The sequence below is a fragment of the Mustela nigripes genome, chromosome 6 (genome assembly GCF_022355385.1).
Source record: "Mustela nigripes isolate SB6536 chromosome 6, MUSNIG.SB6536, whole genome shotgun sequence".
Taxonomy (NCBI): Eukaryota; Metazoa; Chordata; class Mammalia; order Carnivora; family Mustelidae; genus Mustela; species Mustela nigripes.
The window spans coordinates 19,852,556-19,878,962 of record NC_081562.1 but is presented as its reverse complement, the minus strand read 5'-3'; the positions used below and the strand labels follow the sequence as shown (position 1 = coordinate 19,878,962).

The window sequence follows — 26,407 nt, the reverse complement described above, 5'->3', positions numbered from 1 at the left end:
ATCTCACCCCCAAATATTATTAGAACTACCATTCTATATGATGCCTCCCTAGCATGACGGTTGTGCTCAAGGCAACTGAGAAAACTTGCCACCCTCTGAACTGCCTTTAATGCCTAGTATTGAAAACTCAGCCATCTGCTTGCAAAGCCCCAGCTGCCATTCACAGTGTACTGTCTTGGGTTTTTGTTATGTTTACTGCTCAGGTTTTGTCCTATATATAAGGTGAGAGTAAGAGCAGTGTTTGGTAGGTAGGAATTTAATTGTGAGTCAAGTCTGTTGATTCAAATGCTATGTCCTTTGTGAACATCTTGAGTGAGTTTGAATTTGCTTTAGTGATTCTTCTCTGTTAAATAGCGAGTGATATGGGGTACCTGGGTGGCTCAGTGGGTTAAGCCTCTGCCTTTGCTCAGGGTCCTGGGATCAGTCGGGCTCTCTGCTCAGCGGAGAGCCTGCTTCCCCCAACCTCTGACTGCCTCTTTTCCTACTTGTGATCTCTGTCTGTGTGTCAAATAAATAAATAGAGTCTTAAAAAAAAAATAGCAAGCGATGTTTTGGGGAGGGTTGGAATTTTGGATTGGTACCTACAACTTGTTCCTTAAAGCACATGCTTCCTTACAACCTCCGGTTGTCTGAATTGGGATATTTGTATTTTGGCGTGTTCTATTGTAGTTTATTACCCATTTACTGAACTTGCCTCCTATCATTGCAGGTGCCACTTCGTTATTTAATAGGGATGTTGTATGTTAATTTCAGTGCCCTCTGGGATCCTGTCATTGAACTCATAAGGTAAGCATGGGTTAAACAGATGAAGCCGTTACATTTTTAACTATGGCAGAGTGATCAGGCCACTATTATACTTCTTCTAGGTGTGATTTAAATGAATGGGTGTGTATAGTATCTGTAGCTCCAATTCTTCCGGGGCAGAGTAAAGAAAAAGAAAACATCAGTTATTCTCTCTATTCTCTCCAAATTTCTTAACAGTTCAAATGTTCTGTGAATGTTTCTTTGTGAAGTGAAATAACTTTGGAGGACTTTCTCTTTTTACTTTATATGATACATCTATATTGTTGAATTTTTTTTACAGTGACAAGATACTATAGAATAATTACAAAATTTAATTTTATATATATTGAATCAGTGAGCCACACTTCAGTTCAAAAATAAGGACTTTTTAAAACCCTAGTTGTCTAAAACCATAAGTGACTCTTAATCTCACAAAACAAACTGACGGTTGCTGGGGGGAGGGGGGTTGGGAGAAGGGGGTGGGATTATGGACATTGGGGAGGGTAGGTGCTTTGGTGAGTGCTGTGAAGTGTGTAAACCTGGTGATTCACAGACCTGTACCCCTGGGGATAAAAATATATGTTTATAAAAAATAAAAAATTAAAAAACAAAACAAACAAAAAAAAACCCCTAGTTGTCTAGTGTCCAAAATTCCTTCAGCTCTAAAAAGGGATAATCATATAGAAAGTACATATATTGTGTCTCGTATGTAGTCTGTCCTTTTGTAGGCATTTGTCTTCAGATGGTACTCTGGCTTTTTGTCAGATTAGAAATACATCATGTGTGACTTCTCAGAACCCTAACCATTAGTTCTTATCTGATAGAAGTAGAGTAAACAAATCTCTTTCCAATTTGGAACTGATATGTCTGCCTTTAAGAACCATCAAACCATTATGCTGAAAACAAGGCCTTCCTTACATCAACTTCTTAATTTTGTTTATTGCACTTAAGGAAGAATCTGATACATGTGTTACCAATAGCCCACTGTCAAAAATGTTGGTTTCTCACTTACTGAATGCCTTTAATGTTCTCCATGGCTAGTTGGCTGTCTCCCTCTTGGGTACATCTATCTGAAAACTGGTTTATTTGTCATGTATAGTCAACAGCATATATAATTCAGTATAATAGTTATCCACCTTTCCCTAACAATCTCTGTTTTACCCAGGGACATCCCTGTGGTCAGAGGCAGGGATGACTAGGAACTGGAAACTGATCTTTGCTAAGAAGCCCTTTAATCTGGACTGTCACGGGCCTCAGAATGCATGAAAAAAGTAGCCAGGAAAAAGGGAGGCAGGAGTTCAGCCTGTGTCACTATGGAGACTGTCTTCAGTTGCTGCTCGGTAGAACTGTTGGCTAAGACCTGCGTAAGAGTCTCTACTGGCCCCTCATCTATTCAGGAACAGAAACACCTAACATAGACACACATACACACACACTCTTAATCACAACCCGGTATAGCAATAAAAAGGTATTGGGCTGTGGCATTATTAAAGATGGTATCTAATCTCCAAATGTAAAAAAAACAAAACAACAACAACAAAAAAAAAACGGGTGCTGGTGAATGTTGACCCCCTCCTTGGAGTCCATTTGGTTAAGTACAGGCCTAGAGGTAACCAATAAAATATTAGGAACAGGAAAAAAAAATCATATTCTTGGAAAATTATTGGCAGAAAGAATTGAAACATTTTGAGCTAATGTTGCTAAGATACGAGATAATATAAACATTTACGTGATTCTTCTCTTCAAATTTTGAAAGGTATGCATGTTTCATGTAGTTTTTATTTGCCTTTTTGTTAACAATAAATATATTTTGATTTGGTGGCAGAAAAACCAACACTTAACATTAGCTTTGAACAATTTTCTCTCAAGTCCTCTCCTTTCTTTACTGTGTCATATACCTCATGCCTGATGCCCTGTTCCCATTATATTGTACCTTTAAAAATAGTCTACTTATAGGAATCTGCTTAGATTTTTAAAAATACCCTTTAGTATTTTATGAGTATAAAAATAATTCCTCTTCAAAAAATTAAAAATAGAAATACCATATGATTCAGTGTTTCCACTACTGGGAATTTACCAAAGAAAACAAAAACACTAGTTCAAAAAGATACATGTTTGCTGCAACATTATTTACAGTAGCCAAGATAGGGAAGCAACCTAAGTTGTCCATCAGTAAATGAATGGATAAGAAAGATGTGGTGTGGGGCGCCTGGGTGGCTCAGTGGATTAAGCCGCTGCCTTCGGCTCAGGTCATGATCTCAGGGTCCTGGGATCGAGCCCCGCATCGGGCTCTTTGCTCAGCGGGAGCCTGCTTCTCTCTCTCTCTCTCTGCCTGACTCTCCGCCTACTTGTGATCTCTCTCTCTGTCAAATAAATAAATAAATAAAAAATAAAAAAAAAAATAAAAAAAAAAGAAAGATGTGGTGTATGTATACTATAGAATATTATACAGCAATGGAAAAGAGGGAGATCATGCCATTTGAGATAATGTGGGTGGACTTAGAAGGTCCTATGCTAAGTGAAATAAGTCAGACTGAGAAAGAAATATCAGATGATTCCACTTGTAAATGGAATCTTAAAAAAACAACAAAAGAAATAAACAAAAAGCAGAATTAGACCTATAAATACAAAGAACACACTGATGGTTGCCAGAGGGGAGGGAATGGGACTGAGCAAAATGGGTGAAGGGGAGTGAGCAATACAGACTTGCGGTTTTTGAATGAATAAGTCACAGAAGACAGAGCATAAGGAATACAGTCAGTGAAATTATAATAGCCATGTAATGGAGCAGGTGGCAGCTACGTTTGTGGCAAGCATAACATAAAATAATAAATTTGTGAAGTCACTAAGTTGTACACCTGAAACTAATATTGTGTGTCGGTTATATTCAAGTTAATAATAATAATTCCTGCTCAGTGCAAGCATTTTGAAAAATATAAAGAAGTACAAATATTGTTTAAGCCCTATATTCAGGGATAACCTAATTAAGTTTTAGTTGTATCTTTTCACTTTTTTTTTTCTCCAGTGAGAGGTCTTTTAAAAAGGATTATAGCACATATTCTGTTCTGTGATCTTTTCTTTTAGTTCCCATGCATATGAAATGGAAAATAAGCAATTTTGGAAAGTCTACTATGAACATCTAGAAAAAGCAGCTATACATGCTGGTATGTAAGGGGAAGTAAAGGGTAGGTTGGGAAGAAAAGAGGTGGTTTATTTAATTGTTTACTCCTTTATTGCACATGAATGGGGAAACAAATGAGAAATAATTACTTGGTAAAAACCTTCAGATATAATTTATTGTTTCCTCATATATTAGAAAAAGAAAAGTCCTCACTTGAGGAAACACATAGGACAAATAATAACATTTCTCTAGTGGTTCTGATGACTTTTCTCCTTGCAGAGAAAGAGCTGCAAAATGATGTCAGAGATGAGAAGTCCATTGGAGATGAAAGTTGGGAGCAGACTCAGGAAGGAGATGTTGGAGCTCTTTATCATAAACAGTTGGCATTGAAAACTGACTGTCAGGAAAGACTGGACCATACCAACTTTCGTTTTTTGCTCTGGCGAGCTCTGGCAAAATTCCCAGAGAGGGTAGAGCCACGGTCCAGGGAGCTCTCCCCACTTTTCTTGAGATTTATCAAGTAAGTATTCCTTCCTAGGAACATCCCTGGTAGAGTGTGAAGAAAAGATATGAAGTCTTAAGCTTCTAAGTAGCCTGAGTGTTTTTAAATGTCAGTCATGTTTTCAAATCATGGACATATCTGTTTAGCACTGGCTCTCAGAGAACTAGTTTTTGTCACCACTTAATTTTAAAGGAGTCAGATTCTCACCAGCCTATGAATGATGTTAATAAAAATTCCAGGTTAAATTTAAAAATCTAAAAATAAAAATTACAGGTTACAAAATAAGAAAGGCCGTGTTGAATTCGATCAATGTATAATGTCCTTGTTGTTTCTTGCCCTGTTTGTTATTTTATTTCCTGCCTGGGGCTTTATCTTCCAGTAACCCAAGCCCAGCCACTCTGTTGTGAGCCTCCTGATGTTTCCCAGAATGCTGAGGGAATGTACTCTGAAAGAATAACAATAACTTTCTGGAGCATTGTTTAATTGTGACTAGGTAGGCTGTGTGAGAGTCGGATTACTTTAAAACTCTAAAGATAAGGGATGTGATGTACAGAACTGTACTAATCATTCAATAAAAAGTATCTTTTCTAGTAGCATTTCATTTATATGGGAAAATGCCCTAGGTGTAGTTTAAGTGGGCTACAAAACACAACATGCTTGGTTTGTTCAAGGATCAGCCAGGAAGTCTCAGTGGCTGTAGCAGTGACCCTGGGGAGAAAGCAGTTGGAAATGAGGGCAGAAACTTAACAGGAGACCAAACTGTGTAGGGCCTTTAAGTGATTGTAAAGGACTTTGTTTTTTTCTCTTAGTGAAATGGGAAACCATTAGAAGGTTTAAATAGAGGGATGGCATGACTTAAATTTTCTTGAGGATTTTTCTAACTGTCATATTGAGAATAGACTGTAGGTTGGCCAGAGCAGAGAGATAAGTTTCAGAGATTATAAAAGTCCAGGCGAGAAATGATGGTGACCTGACCAAGGTACCAGGTACTAGTTAAACCTTGTACATAGCTCAACTGATGAAAGGTAGTTGAATTCTGGATATTCTTGGATTTTAATTCAGTAAAAAATATTTTTGAAGGATTGCAACCCGGTCAGCCTATGGGGTGTGGTCAGCCAACAGATTAGAAGTATGGGTGTTTGGGGGCAGGAGTATGGCCTGGAGGGTGGAAGGGAGGAACTAGGGATGTGTCTTTTTTTTTTTTTTTTTTAAAGATTTTATTTATTTATTTGACAGACAGAGATCACAAGTAGGTAGAGAGAGAGAGGGGGCGGAAGCAGGCTCCCTACTAAGCAGAGAGCCCGATACGGGACTCGATCCCAGGACCCCGAGATCACGACCTGAGCCGAAGGCAGCGGCTTAACCCACTGAGCCACCCAGGTGCCCCTAGGCATGTGTCTTAAGGGTTTGATCTGAGTGACTGGAAGAAGAGAGTCACCATTTATTGAGATTGAGAGGATTGCAGATGTTTGCATGTTTGCACGCTTGTGGGGAAGATTGGGAGTTCATTTTTAGACGTGTTCAGTTTGGGATATTGAATAGACATCTAAGTAGGGGTGTTAAGTGGGCAGTTGAGTTTGGAGTTTTGAGCTGAAGGGACAGGTTTGGCCTAAAGATTATAAATTTGAGGATCATCAGTATACAGGTGATTTTTTTAAGTTAGGAGAGCCTGAATGAGGCCACACCTAAAGTGCAAATGCAGAGAGAGAGGACTTCCGAAGACTGATACTGATATTCAGAGGTTGGAGATAAGGAACCAGCAAAGGAAGCCAGGAAAGAGCGACAGAGGAGGAACCAAGACTTCATAGTACCTCAGGAGCCAAGTGAAAAAAAAGTATTTCAATGAGGTAGTTATCAGTTGGGCCAAACGTGTCTGAGGCATCAGTCAGATGAAGCATAAGGCTTGACCGTTGGCTTTAGAAGTGACCTTAACAAGAATTGTTTTGGTTAACCTGGTAGGGATGAAAGCCTGATTAAAATGAGATTAAAAAGAAATGAAGAAGAAAAATGAAAACAGCAAGTATAGACAGTTCTTACAGAAAAGAAGCAGACGGGTGGAGGGAGATGTGGGAGCAGAGAGCTGATTTTGCTAGGTTGCTATTTAAGATTCAGACATCATATATCTGTATAATACTGGTATGAATGATCCAGAAGGTGGGGGGGCGGGGGGACGGATAGGGGGGATATGTAATGCAAGAAAGGGAATAAAATTTCTGGAGTCATGTCATTGAATAGTTAAGATAGGATCCAATGCATAAGTAGAAAAGTTTACATGAATAATTCATTCTGGCAAAGGTTATAAGCAAAGATTCGGGCTGATCAGTAGATACCATGGGAGAAGAGTAATGGTTTTTCACCTGACTCCTCAGGCTTTAATAGTGAAAATAGTGATGTTTAGCTTCTTTGCCTTGTTTTGAAGATCATTAAAATAATATTTATTATTTGTTTTGTGTGCATAGAGCTATGCTTATGCAAGCTAGGACTAAGAGTGTTACTAGCAAATAAATTTCTTACCATGTTAAGTTTCCAAATTATTCCCTAAGAAAGAAGTAGATTACAAACGGATTATTAGAGATGGAGAGAGGAGCCTGTAAAAGCAAGTGGTTTTGAGTTTAAGAAGACTTAGAGACCAAAGACACAATTTTTTTTTAAAAGATACACAATTTTTTAAAATATTTAAAATTAGTTGGCAATGATTACCTGTAGCGAGTACTTTTATAGATGATCCAAGCCAAGTAAAAACTCAAATGTCACCTTTAATTCCAACTTCAAAATATATTATGGGCTTTTATTTTATTTTATATTTTAGTTTTTGATCTGACATTTATATATCTAAATATGTTTCAAATAATTCAGTATTAGAGCTTGTGAATCCCTTGTAACCGTTCTTTGAAGGAACCAAAGCAGAAGTAAGAATGACTAACAACGAATGACTAACAACGACAATAATACACCGATAATAGGTGACGTTTAATGAGTACTTGCTGTGTACTAGGAGCACTCTTATAAGCACTCTGTGTGAGTTATCTCACTTAACAAACATGAGTGAACATGCTGTTCATGAAGAAAAGGTTTAAACAAATATGTCCTGTAAGGTTAATTGAGTGTTGAGAATATAGCAGGGATGTCATTAAGTAGATGATGGTATGGTTTATAACTGACAGAGCAACTTTGTTCATTTTAATTCACTCATCCATTTTTAATGTGTTAAGTGCAGGATCCTGCTGGGTGAGAATACAAAGCTGAATATGGTTTAGCATCCCAGCTCTCCAGGTATCATTTAAAGTACTAACCTGGAGTTTAACATGTGTTAACCTGGAGTTTCTTCTATGTGTTGATAAGTTGCTGTCCTCAAACATGTTATTTTATCAGTTTATTTTTGAGTGAAGACCTATGAATAACTGCTGAATGAATGAATTAAAGTGACACAAAACCAGAGCACTATGTGACAGCCTTCAAGATGATATTAGTTACTTAAAACAGTGGGCCACAATTAAAGGGATAGAATTTAATAAAAATAAATGTGAATACCAATTGCACAAGCTTGGTTTGAAGAGACAAAAGGTAAAAACTTGCTGATTTTCATGGCTTGTACGTTCAGTTTGAGTCTGTGTCATGTTGTGACTGCCCCCTAAAGCAACAGAGTTGACCATTCCATCTGTCTTACCAGACCACATCCAGAGGACTGAATTTCGTTGCAGCACTGTATTTTTGCAGAAGGACATTGGCAAAGCAGAATGTTTCTGGTGGAAAGTGACCAACATGTTCTTAATGCTATACTTTAATTAGTTATTTAATATAATCCTACCCTACACCACTTCCTCCAGTTATGGTTCCAGAAACAGGGACACTGATTTCAACTCAGTCCAAAATATTTTTAACAGTGGGATTTTTAAAAGCATAACTGCCATTAATGGTAGGTTTGTCAAACAGGGTACTTAAGCGGGGCTGAATAAAAAAAGACTAACGTGAGGAGGCATGGCTAAAGTGCCGCTGATGACTCCTCAGTGCCTGACTCTGAACCGTGGCCGTGCATCCAGCTGCCATGAACAGAGTGAGGAAATTCGGCTTCCTCTCTTTCCACTATAGCAATGAGTATTACCCGGCAGACCTGCAAGTGGCTCCAACCCAGGATCTGCGAAGGAAAGCCAAAGGCGAGGCAGCAGAAGAAGTAGGAGAGGAACCTGCTGCTGGAGATGCCGAAGAGCTGGAGGAAGAGGTGGCGCCCGTGGATGAACCCTCACAGAAGAAAAAGACAAGAAGAGCTGCAGCAAAGTAAGTTCAGCGCTGCTGACAGACCATAAGTCCAAGGTTCTAGGAGAAATGGGAAAAAACCTCTGATGGCCTGTGTGCGACAGAGCCTTGGACAAGGTGAACCACCCAGATAATTACTTACCTAAGTGCTATATATCCTGGAGACTGTCTTTTACAGTCTTCAGAGTTTTTTGGTTACTTGCTTGTTATTATTTTTTTCTTATTTAGCCTCAGACTGTTAGAATTGGAGGGACTTTGGGGGTCATCTAATCATAAGTTGTTTCTACATTGAGAGCAGTGGGCCTGGAGTGTTTGAATGCTCTTTGACCTTTGTCCTTCACGTTGATGGCACCAGGTGTCGTGTTTCTGTGCTGGGGGACCACATAATGGAACATCTCTTCTCTTATAAATAAACGTGTCAGCACTTTTACTTGGCCTTTTGAGTTCTTGCCTGGCTGCCTTTTTTTCCTCATGCTTCTACATTCTCTTTCCTGTTCTGTGGGTTGTTCATTTACCTAAATTGTTAAGAAACCTTGGAAAGAGTGGAGGTGATCAGGCTTTCAGAAGTTCTTGCAGCATACTTGAAGACTGCATTGGGGCAGCAAGGATCCAGTGTACTGGTGCTACCGTGTTATTTTAAAACTTAGGATCTCAGTCTGATGCACGCATTTGTTGAGTCTTCCCACAAGCCATTTATTGGTTCGTCCATTCAGCAGCGGTATTGAGTGCCTTCTGCTAACGGTTGGGCTGCAAAGATGAAGGGTACTTAGCTTGCACTGCATAGGAAGCACAGTCTGATGCTTGGTCGAATTTTTTCACAGAAGTATTTCTAAAGGAGTTCAAGGACAGGACAGATATAAAAACAACAACAACAACAACAAAAAGGCATTATAGGAATGTACTAAAAAAGTGACTTATTTTACCACTAGAAGACTGTTAAAAAGGAGAGGGCCCCACTGACGCTGAAAGATGAAAGTCGGCCAGGCAGCTGGGGCAGGGACAGACTCTGCCAGCCTCTGGAAACAGTGTGTAAGGCCCCGGGGCAAGAAAGAACGTGGCCGCACGTCCTGAAACTGTAGTTCCTTCTGTTTCTCCCTGGCAGATCTCTTGAGCGTTCTGTCCCCTCCTACTCCCTGTCAGACAAAGACTGCTATTTTGTGCTTCATGTCCTCAGCAAGTAGCTAGCAGAAGATGAGTCCTCATCTTTGATGAACAAATGCATAAGCTATCTATCCAGGCATGCCTCTTCGTTTCTCACTCCTAGACCTTTGCTGTGTGCTCCCCTTTCTGCTATGCTCTTGACTCATTTCTGCCAGCTGAAATTCTGCTTATACTTCCAGAAACAATTCCTGTGCTACTTCTTCACTGAAGCTTTTCTTGTCTCCTAAACTGAAAGTTCTCTTAACTCGGCTTCAGACTTTCGAAGAGCCATCCATGCCTCTATCATGGTGCCTCTCCTTTCCTTGGATATTCGTTAATTTTTTATAGATCTGCCTTGTAAATCAGAAAGTCTCTAAGGATGAGGTCCACATCTTAATTTTTCTGCCCCTTGTAGCAAAACTTAGAATATTGCTAACATATGCCATTGAAAATGTAAGTAAATTGGTAATCACATTCCTAGGGCCACCTCAGTACATTCATAATCCCAAATTTATAATCTTTCATGGAATATGCTTCTCACTGGCAAGTATTTATTGAAAACATGGAAACTGGTTTCTGTTCTCTTTGACTTTTTTTTTTTATTATAGTCTCCACCCTGGGCGTGGAGCCCAAGGTGGGGCTTGAACTCAACAACCCTGAGATCAAGATCTAAGCTGAGATCGCAAGTCAGATGCTTAACTGACTGAGCCACTCAGGTGCCCCTCTCTTTGGCTCTTTAAGGCTACATGGCTCATAAAAATATAATGTTGGGGGGAAGGAACGGATGTTTTGAAAGAAAGTTTTAAAAGTTTATTTGTAAAACTGTAGTGAAAGACAACTATCATATGATCTCCCTGATATGAGGAAGTGGTGATGCAACATGGGGGCTTAAGTGGGTACGAGAAGAATCAATGAAACAAGATGGGATTGGGAGGGAGACAAACCATAAGTGACTCTTAATCTCACAAAACAAACTGAGGGTTGCTGGGGGGAGGGGGTTTGGGAGAGGGGGGTGGGATTATGGACATTGGGGAGGGTATGTGCTTTGGTGAGTGCTGTGAAGTGTGTAAACCTGATGATTCACAGACCTGTACCCCTGGGGATCAAAATATATGTTTATAAAAAATTAAAAAATTAAAAATTAAAAGTAAAACTGTAGTGACTCAGTGGTAAGTGTATAGGGACATTGTATCAGTCAGAGCTCTCCAGAGAAGCAGACCAAGAGGATGAAGGGGTGTGTGTATGTGTGGTGTGTGTGTGTGTGTGTGTGTTTGTATGTGTGTGTGTGGATAAAGAGATCTATTTTATGGAATTGACTCACATGATTATGGGAGCCAACAGGTCCAGAATTTGTATGGCAAGACAGCAGGCTGGAAAATTAGGAAGGATCCAGTGCTATAGTCTTGAGTACAAAATTCACAGACTAGGATTTCTATGCCACAGTCTTGTGGCAGAATTCCTTCTTCTCTGGGAAACACCACTTCTTGCTCTTCAGACCTCATGGATGAGGCTGATCCACATTATTGGGGGTAATCCTCTTTATTTATGGGCCCAGCATACTTCCACTGTGCAACTCTGCTTAATCCTCTTTATTTAAAGTCAACTGATTTTAAGTGTGAACATCTACAAAATACTTAATTGCAATACATAGATTAGTCTTTCATTACATGTAATTTAATGTTCTGATTAAATACTATAATTTATACCAGTTGACACATAAGACTAACCATCATAGGCATTTAAGCTAAATATAAGCAGAAATGCTACCTTACCCCCATTTCTGTATCATATGTAAAAAGGTCATAACTTCCAGATTATTTTCCCTGTAATAACCAGTAGGATTTTTTTTTTTTAAGATTTTTATTTATTTATTTGACAGAGTGAGAGAGTGCATGAGGAGGGGGCCTGCAGAGGGAGAGGGAGAAGCAGACTCCACGCTGAGCAGGGAGCCTGACACGGGGCTCTATCTCAGGACCCTGGGATCATGACCAGAGCCGAAGGCAGACGCTTAACCGCCTGAGCCACCCAGGCGCCCCTAACCGTAGGATTTTTACAGTTGTGCATTTTTCTGCCCAAGAGCAAAGAAGAGCATTATTTACTAAACTCTTAGGAACAGAGGCCCTGCAACTCTTATTTTTTCATTCAATCCTTACAAAGTCCAGGTGATCTTGTCTTTGTCAAGATGAGGAAAATGAGACTCTGAAGCATTCAGCCACTTTACTCAAAGTCAATACCACACAATGCTGCTTGGTTTCTGTCTCTTCATTCTCCCTGCTTTTGTTCCTGAGACAGGGAAATAAAACCTCTCCAAATTGTTAAGAATTTATTCATTTGGGTTTTTTCTTTAAAGCCCTAATACATCTTATCAATTTTAAACAGAGAGAAAACAGTTTGTTTCCTAAGTATTTTTAAAGCTTTCTGGAAGAAGTCAAGTGAGTAATTATAGTAGAAGCTCTCTTGGTCTCTTGTAGTGGATGATGTCATTGGCTTGGAGTCACATCTCCATATTTAACTTTTGACCACAGTGTGTTGTTCTTTCTTCTTCCTTCTTAGTAAGCAAAAGCTGTGGTTATCAAAATATGGATCTCTGCTTCCTGACATCAGTGTTTATGTCATATGAAAATGAGGAAGAATATATTTTACCACCTTCCTGTCTATTGCATAGAAACTAGATAAGGAATCATTCCAGAAATTTTCTGTGTTCAACTTTGCAAATATATCACTGTTTTGATTAATTCTTCCTGTGTCTGGTTTAATTTAAGGCATTCTGAACACATCCTGAATGATTTTCTGGAGTGGGGCAGCCTGGATTTCAGGGGAAGGCAGCCTGAGAGTTAGAATTTCTGGAGAATAATTTAAGCTTCTTTGTATAGTTAGCAGGCATTTGGTATATTTGTCAGAAAAGACTAAAATTGATGGGCACTGTCATCTTAAGAAAATCTCTGGGGATGAGGTGCCTGGGTGGCTCAGTCAGTTAATCATCTGCCTTCAGTTCAGGTCATGATCTCAGGGGTCTAGGAATTGAGACCCACATTGGGCTCCCTGCTCAACAGAGTCTGCCTCTCCCTCTCCCTCGGCCCCTCCTCCTTGGCTCGTGCTCTCTCTGTCATGTTCTCTGTTTCCAATAAATAAATAAAATCTTTAAAAAAAAAAAAAAAGGAAAGAAGACCTCTGAGGGCACCTGGGTGGCAGTTAGTTGAGCATCCAACTCTTCATTTCAGCTCAGGTCATAAACTAAGGCTCACAAGATAGAGCCCTGCATTGGGCTCCACACTGGGTGTTACACCTGCTTGGGATTCTCTCTCCCTCTCCCTGTGCCCCCACCCCACCCCGCATGCATGTGCTCTCTCTCCCTCTGGCTAAAAAAGAAAAAAAGGAAGTCTCTGTTCTTTAATTCTGTATTAACCTATGGTTTTTGGTTTTGTTTTTTTAGGCAATTAATTGCTCATTTACAAGTTTTCTCTAAGTTTTCAAATCCACGAGCCTTGTACCTGGAATCCAAATTATATGAGCTGTATCTTCAGGTAAGCAAAATAAATCCTTGTCACAGCCATTCTTTTTGACTTTTCTGTCATTCATTTACTTTACCAAAATCATTTTTAGATTTTTAATAATTGTTGGTGAGTAGGGCCCGTGTGTGCATTTTAAGTACAGTGTTTTAAAAATTAATAATTATTTTCTATGTCCTGAGAAACAGTTTTAGACTGTACTAATAATTGTTAATTTTAAAGAAATTTTGGGTGACTAAACATTGATCAGCTGTATTAACAGTGGAGGTTATGCCAGAAAAAGGTAGCTACTTTTCGCTTCTAGGTAGTGCTTATGCAGTGCTGGGATTTCGGGATCTATTACACTGAGTGAAAGCTGATAGTTGGAATAAGAATCTGTTGCATTCACAATAACAAGATCTTCAGTTACAGAAAAGATTGCAGAAAAAATTTAATGTCAGAAGCAGAGTAAACATTGGATGTCATTCTAAGCCATCTGGGGAAACAAAATTTCCTTTCTTCATCTGGATGTTTTTTAGGTGGAACTTACATGATTTCAGCAGAAATTATCTTTGTTCTGCCCATAATTCAGATACAGTTTGTTTATAAAGCTGGAGTTCAAAACTGCAAGAAGCAGAATTCTTAGGCTCTATCCCAGGGTCTTCTTTCCTGGCATCTTACTGACCGCTATAGCTTTCACAGCATTGCGGGAGCTTTCCCTCATCACAGGACCAGCCTTGCTGTAAACTCAAATTTATGAAGGGATTTGGAGGGTCTGTCATGTGGGATTCAGGGGTCAGAGTTTTGTTTCCATTTAGTTCTATTTAGCATGTATTCTATTCATGCTGTACCTCCAGGAAGATGTAAGGCTCTTGTCAGCAATCAGCTTTAACCCACATCTAAAAATTTAGATGATAAGAAACCTAGTTTAGCAAATTAACTCAAGTAAATTACTATCCCATGGTGTGTGTATATGTGACTTCATTAATTTATTTTATAAAATATCATTCTTAGTTGTTGCTACATCAAGATCAAATGGTGCAAAAAATAACCCTGGATTGTATAATGACATATAAGCATCCACATATACTCCCTTACAGGTAAGTTATTCGAAGCTAAAGAAATGCGCTTTCCTTGGCTGGTTTTTTATCTTTCTGCCTTGAGAGCCTTTTCTAAAATAATTTTCTGAAGGCCTGGAAATTTCCTTTTTCTACTATAGTCATAATGCTATTTTCAGATAAGAAATGAAAATTGAAAGTGTGTTTGTGTATTAAAAATTTTTCTTTTCTTGTGTTTTAAAAATTGTTCCTTTTTAGATAATAAGGTAGTAAAGAGACTACTAATTGATAAGTATGTGTTGAGAAGGTTATATCATTTCTTGTTGCTTTAGTAATGTCAAAATCTTAATGATTACTTAGGGAATCATAATGATTCACTCTCAATAAGAACTGAAGAAAGCTTTTATATTAATCTCTTTTAAACAGCTGAATTATTGCTAAGTCTTAATTCCTCATAATCACTTTTACCTTTTAAAATTTGAAAACTTGTCATTTTGTGAAAATTTTCCTTTACAGGTGTCAACCACAACATAGATATTCTTATTTCATTTCATATCAACATAGATATTCCAATTTCTGTTATACATATTACTGTACTACATTGCATTTTTTTAAAGTACCATTGATTATTAAGTGATGATTTGTGCTGTATTCCATTTTTAAAGGGAAAACTTACAAAGATTGCTTGAAGACAAAAGTTTTAAGGAAGAGATTGTACATTTTAGCATTTCTGAAGACAATACAGTAGTGAAAACAGCCCACCGAGCCGATCTGTTTCCTATTCTGATGAGGTATTTATACTGTTTAAAACTGATTTGTTTACAAGTTGATTACAAAAACAATTGTGAATATACCGCTATGATTTTTGCAGGGATTATGATTTTTTTAATTTTATTTTGTTTATTTAATTTTATTATAAAAAAACTTATTTTATTTTATTTTGATTTTTTTTAATTAAACCTTTTGGGGAAATCAAATTGTTATAGAGACTTACTTTAAAATATTTTGTTCCTAACATAAAGAAAGATCTTGCCATGGAGTCATTTCAACAGTAATGTTAAAATTAAATCCTCTGTTCCTCTAAGCTTTATTATTGAGAAATAGTAAAAATAATTCATTGGGTATATAACTATGAGATATAAAAGCTATTGATTTTTGGTGTTGATTATTTAATCATCCACATTGCAAACCTTTCTTATTAGTTTTAATTGTTTTTAATGGATTTTCTTGGTTGAAAAAGTAATAGTAACAGTCATCAAAGTGTTAGTTTCCTATTTAAAAAAACCCTTTGAGGAGGTGCCTGGGTGCTCGGTCAGTTAAGCATCTGCCTTTTTCTTGGGTTTTGATCTCAGGGTCCTGGGATCGAGTCCCAGGTTGGTCTCCCTGCTCCCTGGACACCCTGCTTCTCCCTCTTCTTCTGCCTCCCACTCCCTCTGCTCTCTCTCAAATAAATAAATAAAATCTTTTTTTTTTTTCAAGGGGGGGGGGAGGAAAAGAAAAAACCCTTTGAGTTTCCATTTTAATGGGAATAAAGTAGAAAGTCCTTATTCCTCCTTCAAGAGCCTGGTATGACCTAGCTGCCGACTACCTGTCCAGCCACACCATGCATTTGCTGCCACCCCCCCGCAAAGCCCACTTCCGTGACAGTGGACCTGCTGTTCCCTATGCTTGGAACACATGACCACTAGCTCTTCTTTTTCACTCATTCTCCTCAAATGTCGTATTGTCAGGATGCCTTCCTCTATTACCTTGCGTAAAATTGCACCTTCCTCTATTCACCCGTTAGTCCCTGACCTTGCTTTATTTTTCCTCGCAATCGTGTGACATAACCTCCTACTTAGCAGTTGTCTCCCCTGCCAGAAGGTAAACCCCATGGCCTGTAGAAAATGTTAGTCAAGTTAATTTTGCGTTCTTTTAAAAAAAAAAAACCTCTTTTTTTTCTGTCTTTTAATTTACATAGGTAATCTACACAGCAGAGCAGAATTAGCAGTGGTGGTAGTGTTTGTAGTTATCCCTGTCTTGCTGCTGGATTTAACAGTAATGATTCTAGAGCAGCCCTTCTTAAAATTCGGTCTGCTCCTTCTTGTCAGGGGCTGTCAATGAGCTGCTTCCAGGGGGTACAAGAGGTTAGAGCTTTTTTTTAGAATACTACTAAGAATTTACCTTTTTCCATGGTGCCTATATTTGTGCTGAGATCACAAAACAAAGAGTGGGTAAAACTGGTGGTGCCTTAGCACTTACCAGGACAGTGGCTTCATTACCACAACCTGGAGTTAAAAAAAAAAAAAAAGAAAAGAAAAAAAGCTCGTTTCATTTAATGTTCTTGGTGAATCTTAAGCCCTAAGTAGTTGTCTTTTTATTGTTTTATATGACAAAGTAGGAAGTGTGCATAACTCTGTGAATACGAGTTGTCTCATGGAATGGCATGTTTTCCAGATAACTGATGCAGGTTACAGAATCATTCATGGCTAAAGATCCATTCAAAGTGTAAGATAGGTAGGCGGATTTTAACGTAACAGATCACAAAGCTTCTTAATATGGTTTCAGATTCTGCATTGCAACCAGCCTTTAAGAAATAATCACTTGTTGGGGCGCCTGGGTGGCTCAGTGGGTTAAAGCCTCTGCCATCGGCTCAGGTCATGATCCCAGGGTCCTGGGATCGAGTCCCACATCAGGCTCTCTGTTCAGCGGGGAGCCTGCTTCCTCCTCTCTCTCTGCCTGCCTCTCTGCCTCCTTGTCATCTCTGTCTGTCAAATAAATAAATAAATAATATTTAAGAAATAATCACTTGTTGAAGTTTGGTGTAGTATCAAAGTGGGATATCCACAATGATCTCAAAGAATTACCTGAAAGCTTACAAAATATTTTTTCCTTTCTCCAACTGCATATGTATTTTAGGCTGGATTTTCTTCAACTATAATATGTTACAGTTGATTGACTACAGAAACAGGAAAATCTAGTTATTTTCCAATAAGCAAGACAAAAAAGAAATGTGAAAAAAAAGAAAGTAAAACATGCCTTTAGACTCCCTATTTTTGGTGGGGAGAGATTTGGAAAATAAAATTATTTTTCATTAAAATTTTTATGTTAACTCATTTTAATTTCTACCAAGATAAATATCGATAGATAAAACTTACATACACAAAAGCTCTTTGGAGACCTCAAAAATGTTTAAAAGCATAAAGGGGTCCTAATATTGAAAAGTTTAAAAAACCACTCTGTTTCAATTTTGAATGTTAAAGTAGTAACATTTATTATAAATTAACATTTGTCATACTAAGAAAGTAAGTCAGTCCTATCACTAGGTGGTATTTTATCAGGAATGGATAGTTGAATTTTATTAGAATGCCTATTAAGCATGTATTAAAATGATTATATTAACTTTTTCTGTGAGCCATTGATCTATATCAGCCCAATAGGCTTTACTAGTGATTCTTGCATTCTTGGGATAAATCTTTATTTGGCTTTAATATTGTTTTAATGCAGCACTGGATACTGTATTTAAAGAAATGGGTTTTACATTTGTAAGCAAATCAGTATATAATTTTATACTTTTATTTTTGTTCTTCAACCCATCTCATTATCACAATTATACCACCTTCATAAAAGAGAAAGGACTGTTCCTTCTTCCTCTTAGCTATGAAACTTTATAGCATGAGAATGTTTTCCTTGAAAATTTAAAAAATTCATTTGAAAAACTATATGGGTCCCATGTTTACTTATGATTAGTTCTATTCAGGTTTTCTTCTTAAGTTCCTTTTGCTTATTTGTTTTGTTTTCTTTTCTTTTCCAGAAGATTACACATTTAAGACTTTCAGGTTTCCTTATTTTACTTAACATTATATTCACTTATTTCCTTTTAATCTATGTATTTTCATTTTCATTTGGCTTGCCTATTTTACTGCTTTTTTCCTCCTACATAGAACCACCTTTCGGCTTTTATCTTTATTATTTCCTTCTTCCGGCTTCCCTCAGCCTTGTTGTTTGGGGTTTTTTTTGTTGTTGTTGCTCTTGTTTTTCTGATTTTTTTTTTTTTTAAGATTTTATTATTTTACTTGACAGAGATCACAAGTAGAGAGGCAGGTAGAGAGAAGAGTGGGGGGAAGCAGGCTCCCTGCCGAGCAGAGAGCCCAGTGCAGGGCTAGATCCCAGGAACCTGGGATCATGACCTGAGCCGAAGGCAGAGGCTTTAACCCACTGAGCCATCCAGGCACCCCATTTTTCTGGTTTTTCTATGTTAAATATCTAATTTCTATTTTCATCCTTACTTGTTTTATAATAACCTTTTAAGTCTGTCTTATTGCTGCTATTCTAGCCTCTTAGGAAAACAGAATGACTAGTATTGTGTTTTAGGATTAATGTGCAAACAAAATAATGTTCTTTTGGCTTTTTTAGAATTTTGTATGGCCGAATGAAGAATAAGACTGGCAGTAAAACTCAGGGGAAAGCCGCTTCAGGCACCCGCATGTCCATTGTCCTGAGGTTCCTTGCTGGGACCCAACCAGAGGAGATTCAGATATTCTTAGACCTGCTGTTTGAACCTGTGAAGCACTTCAAGAATGGTAGTTCTCAAGTTTCTGCTACTTTGAATGTGTATTTTCTCCTGCAGACTTAAGATGTCTCTGGCTAGGTTTCCCATGCTCTTAGACATCTTTCTAATGGGATTGTTCCTCCCAATCTCATTGGTGGCCTTTTGGCTGAAGTGGAGTTAGTTATTTTAAATTTTGATTGAATTAGGTGGAGCTCACAGTTTATCCTGGGGATTATCATCATCCATGGGTTAGTAAGCCCCTGCTTAGAAAATGTTTATTTTGGGGCATGCCTGGCTGGCTCAGTCTGTGGAGCATATGATTCTTGAGCTTGAGGTTGTAAGTTCGAGGCCCACATTGGGTGTAGAGATTATTTTTAAAAAATAAAATAAGAAAGAAAAGAAGTGGGGCACCTGGGTGGCTCAGTGGGTTAAGCCTCTGCCTTCAGCTCAGGTCATGATCCCAGGGTCCTGGGATCGAGTCCTGCATCGGGCTCTCTGCTCAGCAGGGAGCCTGCTTCCCCCACTCTCTCTGCCTACTTGAGCTCTCTCTCTGTGTCAAATAAATAAAATTAAAAAAAAAAAAAAAAGAAGAAGGAAAGAAAGAAAGAAAAGAAGTGTGCATTTTGTTGTTGTGCATTTAGGCCATTTGAAAAATAGTACTTACCCAGATAGAATGAATAGGTTTCTCCTTAGAAACTTAGGGCATACTGAGAAATTAATTTTAATTGTCTTAGTATTTATTTATTCACTGAGTCATTCATCTGTTGACTATGACTTGTTAAATACCTCCTGTACCCTGGATACTTTTGAAAATAGAAAAGTAATTATTTATTCTCTTAACCTCACCATCTAAAGTGAATAGTATAGGTATATCCAATGAGACAAAATGCTCTCTGGTATGCAATGTTAGTAGTTAATAATAATAGCTAATATTTATTGAGTGCTTACTCCATGCCCAACATTATGATGGGCCCTTTTACATCCAACTCATTTGATCCATAAAACAACCACCCGAGGTATCATTACTTGACTGTTCCCATTTTACCAATGAGGAAACTGAGGCTTAGAGAGTTTACTATTTTGCTTACCATTCAGCTAGAAAATGGTAGATCTTTCTGATTATAGAATCTCTTTCTCACCCCGTAATCGCTTTGCTTTAGGCAAACACAGGTATTTACTTGTACGGTTATATGTTGTATGAAATTTTGTGGGTTTTTTTTATGATAATGGATTCAGCTGTTAAAATGTTTTCGTTTAGTGTAATATTGCCCTGTGAAGGAAGCTGGCTTTGATGAAGACAAAGGCATTTGTTCAATGAAACAGCTTCCATTGTAAGAGGAGAGCTATATATGATACTGTTTTTGGATAGAGCATTTAGGTGTATGAATTAGCAAGCTCATGATTTCATACCAGTGGTTTGAAGTAAAGTTCAAGCAATAACAATTCGTCTTTTAAGTAAATTACGAAATCAGTTTGGTGCCAGTTTATAAAGGACTGTTGTTTTATTTATTCATCAGTGGTGTCGAGAGAAAACATTTGATCTTCAGTATTCTAGAAACTCCTAATGTAGCAGGCAGTACATTTTCTATGAAACTGCCCAAGTCAACATAGACAGTGAAAGCTGAGAGTGAGAAAAATGCATGGGAGTTGCTAGGTGGAACAAAAGACTAATGCTATTTCAGGTTTGGGGGACTAGTCTAAATAGGATGAGAATGGAGATTTAGTTCTGGCACAAGTTTCTCCTTTATTCTCAGTTTCCTCGTCTGTAGTGTGGTAATACTAAAACCTCCCATGCCTAGTTCACTGAATTTGGTAAGAGAATCAGAGGAAAATACATTAAGAAAGTATATTATCAGGTATAAATCATTGGAACTCTAGAAAATACTTTATCATTGAGGGAATTGAAAAAAAGAAGCTGTAATTAGTAACTAATATTTCCAATTGAAAAAAGGAAGCTGTAATTAGAAAGTAAGTAATACTTCCTTTTACATGATATCTTTGTTTCATTAGGAGAGTGTCATTCTGCAGTCATTCAAGCAGTAGAAGATTTGGATTTGTCTAAAGTTCTTCCTTTAGGTCGTCAGCATGGTATCTTAAATAGCCTTGAAACAGTATTAAAGAACATCAGTCATCTGATCAGTGCATACTTACCGAAGATTTTGCAGATACTGCTGTGCATGACAGCGACGGCATCACACATCCTTGACCAACGAGAAAAGGTGAGACAAACTCACTGTAGTTGCTTTTTTCTTGGGCTAGTAAGAGTCTGCATTTTACTTGGGAAATTGGTTGGGACCTGAATATCTAATAGTCTTCACTGTTTTAAATATTTATGAGCAGTTGGAGGATGCAAATTATAGGTGACCCTTGAACAACCTGGGTTTAAACTATGTGAGTCCACTTAAAAATGGAATTTTTTTTCTGATAAACATAGTGCAGCACCATAAATGTACTTTCTCTTTCTAATGATTTTCGTTTTGGTTTTTTTTTTTTAAGATTTTATTTATGGGGCGCCTGGGTGGCTCAGTGGGTTAAAGCCTCTGCTTTTGGCTCAGGTCATGATCTCAGGGTCCTAGTAGGCAGAGGCAGGCGAAGAAGGAAAGCAGGCTCCCTGCTGAGCAGAGAGTCCGATGTGGGGCTTGATCCCAGGACCCTGGGATCATGACCTGAGCCAAGGGCAGAGGCTTTGACCTACTGAGCCACCCAGCTGCCCCCCTGATGATTTTCTTAATAACTTTTACTCTATCTGACCTTATTTTAAAGTAAGAGTACATTATATAATAGATATAACATACAAAGTGCATGTTAATTGCTTGTTTATGGTATTGGTAAGGCTTTCAGTCAACAGCAAGCAATTAATAGTTAAGATTCTGGGGGGTCAAAACTTAGGACTATGCAGGGGTTCAATGCCCCTGACCCCTGCATTATTCAAGGGTCAGCTATATATCACTTGTATATTTTAAAGAGACTTTAAATAATAGATGTGAGTTAGTTCTATATATGGAGATATAGCTAGTTTGTTAGTTCTATATACAGTATATATAGTACAGTTCTATATACAGGGATAGCTGATCTGGTATTTCACATTCTAATTTCAAGAGCCTAGAGGTATAAGACATCTTCCAACTTTATCCAGAACTCTTGGAGAATGAACAGAATACAGTTAGCCTCACCCTTGTTACTTTGAGATAAGAGCTGCGCAGAGATCTTTGGCAAGTAAAAGCTTGCCTACTGTAAGTGCGATGTTTTGAGTAAAGATAAGTAGCAAGACCCAGCAGCCAGCTAACTGCCAGAAGCTTCACAAGATGGTGCTCAGTAAATATTTTCTGAATTGTATTAAAGACAATATATTTATGTTCTGTTGAAACAAGTTTGTGGGCATAAGTATTTGGAAAGCTTACGGAAACTTAATGTCTTTATGGACTAAAGGCCTCTTAGTGGGACTTGAAGTGAAGATCTAGACTCAAAGATTTTTGCTGTTGATTCTCAGTTAATGATAAATGGGCACAGTTTTAATTGGGCTCAAATTTGTTTCATTTGATTTGTTGATATGCCTGGTGAACAGCCTCTTAGATATGGTCATGTTAACTGAAAATTGACAGCCAGAATTTTATGCTGGGGTTTTTTTTTTTTTTTGGACTACACATGGATATAAATCTCCTTTAGTTGATGAAATGCTGTCCTCTGATTACCAAGCTCCAGGGATTTAGAACATACCTTCTGTTTTTTAGGCACCATTTTATTTTCTTTATTCTTTCATTCCTTCAACAAATATTAATCGAGCCCCTGCTATGTGATAGGGACTGTTGTAAGCACTGGACATGGAACAGTAAACAGGGAAAACAAGAATTCCTCTCCCCTTATTTATTTAGTAAATATTTATTTCATGCCTACCATCTGCCAGACATCATTCTAGGTGGGGAATGAGACTCAGACAAGGACTCAATATAATGGGAGAAAAAGACTTAATAAATACAGAAACAATGAGAATAATGTCACTTGGTGGTGAGACCTGAAAGGGAAATAAATGAGAACCTCTGCAGATCTCTCTCTAGCTTTCGTCCCGCCAGTACTTCTGCCTATCAGTTCTCCCCAAGCCACACGACTCCATCTCCTCATCTTTGGAAGATGACTGGCCTGTACCTGGACTCTTCCTTCTCACACTTAGCCTGAAACTCCAAGCAGGAATCTGGGGAATGTATAGGATTCCCCTTATTAGTTTACCCCTTTAGGGCTTACTGCCCTTTGCTGCCTACTATCTAGTATCTGAAAATTATTATCTCATAGATTCTCTTCAGTTTTTTAGTTGCTTGAGAAGGAAGGCCAAATCAAGTCCCTGTTGATCCATCTTGAACAGACATGGAAAAACTATGAGAAAGGGGGAGGCTGAGAATAGTCCTCTGACAAATACAAGGCTAAGAATGGCTCCTGGTCCCAACAGCCAGAGCAGAAACCCCATAAACCCAAGGCACCAGGAAGAATCCTAGGTAGGGGAGTGCCTCAGTAGTGGAACCAGATTAGCTCAGGAATAAAGGCTGCCCTGGCAACACCTAGCAAAGCTTACAAAGATCATGCTTTTCCCAAGTAAATTAATTACATCAGAGAACAAAACTCAAAAGCTTTCAAATGATTTAAATGAAAACAAAATTCAGTGTCTCTGACATCCAGTCAAGTTTTCCCAGGCACGCCAAGAAGGATGAAAATTTTACTCATAATAAGGAGAAAAATCAATCAATAGAAGCAGACCCAGCCTGCTTTTTGCTCAGATGATAGAATTAGCCAAAAACTTAAAATAGCTATTAGGGATACACTCCATATATTCACAAAAGTAGAGGAAAATATGAGCATGTTGAGGAGAGACGTGAAGATGTGAAGGTTTTAAAATAAAATCAAAGGATGTGATAGGAAGTGACCAAACTGGGAGTGAATGGGTGCTGCTTTTATTAGGATGGCCAGTGTCCTGTCTAAGGAAGTAGTATTTGAATTCCTCTATCGATTCAGCTGTGGGAAGAACATTTTTAGGCAGAGAAAATGACTAGTAGTGTTAAGTCCCTGAGGTAGAACAGTTTTGACAAATCTAAGAACAGACAGAAGGGCAAGTTGGATAGAGCACAAGGAGGGAGAAGAATCATATAAGATAAAGTCGAGAGGTAGGTAGGGCCTCATGGGCTCTGAGATGGATTTATTTCAAAGTGTACTGGGAAAACTGGAGAAGTTTAAAGCCAGGGAGTAATAAGGTCTGTTTGATATTTTTAAAATGTCACTCTGATTACTTTGTGAAAAAAAGGCTTGTGGGGGGCCAACACTGCAAGCTGAAAAGAGGTCTTGGAAAATTCTTTCTCTGTGTTTTATGAGAGCTTCGTGGTATTAGGGGGAATTCTGTGAGAAATTTTCATTTATGCCTTATAGTGAGTGATAGTAACTTCATACCTGGGTATATTAAATCATAAAAGGCTAGAGATTTTATAAACCCTGTATAATTTCTCTGACTTTTTGGTTAACTTAGAAGAAGTTACTCAGTAATGCAGCCTTACTTCTGAGTCAACAATCAGTGACTCAAAAGATCATTTATGCAATTTTATAGATCATTAGTTAGTGAGGTGCTAAGGTTTTTGTCAGTTTGGAGCTTTTTAAAAAAATTCATGGACAAGTTCAAAGAATTCCTTGAGGTACTGTAATGAATTACTGAATAGTAATACTGCTTAAGTAAGTTAAACTTCTACATGTGGGTATTTGAGCGAAATTATACATTTACTTTTTTTGTATCTTTTAATTCCTCCAAGACATTGACTGACACTGAAGTGTATATCATGAGGGTTATTTTAGTTTGATTTTATTATTTTGGAACATTTAAACAACGGAGTAACTTAAATGTACATGAAATTCAGTCATGTAGACTGTTCCTCTAGGAACTAAAGTCTACAATTTTCTTCATGATGTTGTGGCCATAAAACTTGATAGTCGTTATTTAGAGTATTGTGTTGTCTTCATAAATTTCAGGGTGTTTTTTAGATTTTGATGTAGCTCACTAAGGTCACATGTAAAAATATGTTGGCCACTTACATATCCAGAGACCACAGTATATTAATCGAATGGAAAAACATTTAGTGGTTGCGCCTTACCCCATTTGTTTGGTTTTTACAACATTCCTTTAAGATCTGCTAGAAATTATGCCTCTTCCCTGAAGCTTTTCCTTTTTCAAAAAAATTTTTTTTTAAGATTTTATTTATTTATCAGAGAGAGAGAGGGGGAGAGTGTGAGCACAGGCAGACAGAATGGCAGGCAGAGGCAGAGGGAGAAGCAAGCTCCCCGCTGAGCAAGGAGCCGGATGTGGGACTCGATCCCAGGACGCTGGGATCATGACCTGAGCGGAAGGCAGCTGTTTAACCAACTGAGCCACCCAGGCATTCCCTTTTTCAAATTTATAATCCGCCCCCCCCCCATTGGATATCTTTGGCATTTCCAGTCTGGCACACTAGTTAATACATTTTCCTCCAGTGGTATTTTTAAGCTGAGGTCAGTGGCTGTCATGCCATTGGACTTAATGGTGGGGGTCACTAACTTATTGTGCTCTGAGCCTGAGCACACGGGCCACGTATTTGTGATTTTGTAACCAGTAGGGAAGGAGATGCCAGTAGAAGTAGCAAAGTCTGTTATGAAAGAGCTTTGCGGTTAACTCAGGCATCCACCCACTCCAGCCTGTGTGCCTCTGAACAGACAAATTATGATTTTTTTCCAAATTGCATTTTCCTTTTAACTATATGTTTTGAGATCTTCCCATACCTTGATTCAGTCGCCTCATTCTCTTATACTATATGAAGTATTCCACTATAGAGAGAGACCATAAATTCTTTAACTAGTCTCCTAGACTAATGTTAACAAAAATGATTGAAAACTCCTAGTTTTAGAAAAAATAAAAAATAATACAAGTTATGAAACAGTGAAAAAGAAAGTCACTTCATTTGAAATAAAGGTTTATTGCCGGGGGGAGGGAGGGGAGGGAAAGGGTGGCTGGGTTATGGACATTGGGGAGGGTGTGTGCTATGGTGAGTGCCGTGAAGTGTGTAAACCTGGCGATTCACAGACCTGTACCCCTGGGGCTAATAATACATTATATGTTTATAAGAAAATAAAAAATATTTTTAAAAAAAGAAATAAAGGTTTAATTTTTCCCCCTAATCTAAGGTATTTTGATGGCAAAAAATAAGAAAAAAGAAAAAGGAAGGTTTGTTTTATTTAGAATGTTCTGTTCATAGGAAGGAATCAGGATTATATTTGAGACAATAACTTAGCTAAAGAAATACAACAATGTAGGACACCAAACAGCTGTTCCACTTGTGATTTTTTTTCCCCTGCAAAGGACACTTTAATGTGATTTTACTTGGCAGTGATAACGGAACACATCTCACCATTTGATTTTTTAAGTCTCTGCTTTCCTATCTTGTTCAATGAGAAAAGCAGTATGATATGATGAGTTGAATTTCCATGTAGATTAGAGCCACAGTCAATAGACTTAACAGGATGTCCAGT

General features: G+C 38.0%; 1 protein-coding gene across 1 annotated transcript in view; it reads left to right on the top strand.

The window, feature by feature from the left end:
* Window positions 1–26,407, top strand: part of UTP20 (UTP20 small subunit processome component) — a 97,532-nt gene that overhangs the window by 26,861 nt on the left and 44,264 nt on the right. The window contains exons 19-27 of the mRNA XM_059402252.1: window positions 710–786; window positions 3,868–3,947; window positions 4,184–4,424; window positions 8,496–8,681; window positions 13,234–13,324; window positions 14,303–14,388; window positions 15,012–15,137; window positions 18,742–18,908; window positions 20,888–21,096. Of these exons, the coding sequence (XP_059258235.1) occupies window positions 710–786; window positions 3,868–3,947; window positions 4,184–4,424; window positions 8,496–8,681; window positions 13,234–13,324; window positions 14,303–14,388; window positions 15,012–15,137; window positions 18,742–18,908; window positions 20,888–21,096 (1,263 nt within the window). The remainder of the gene's footprint in view (window positions 1–709; window positions 787–3,867; window positions 3,948–4,183; window positions 4,425–8,495; window positions 8,682–13,233; window positions 13,325–14,302; window positions 14,389–15,011; window positions 15,138–18,741; window positions 18,909–20,887; window positions 21,097–26,407) is intronic.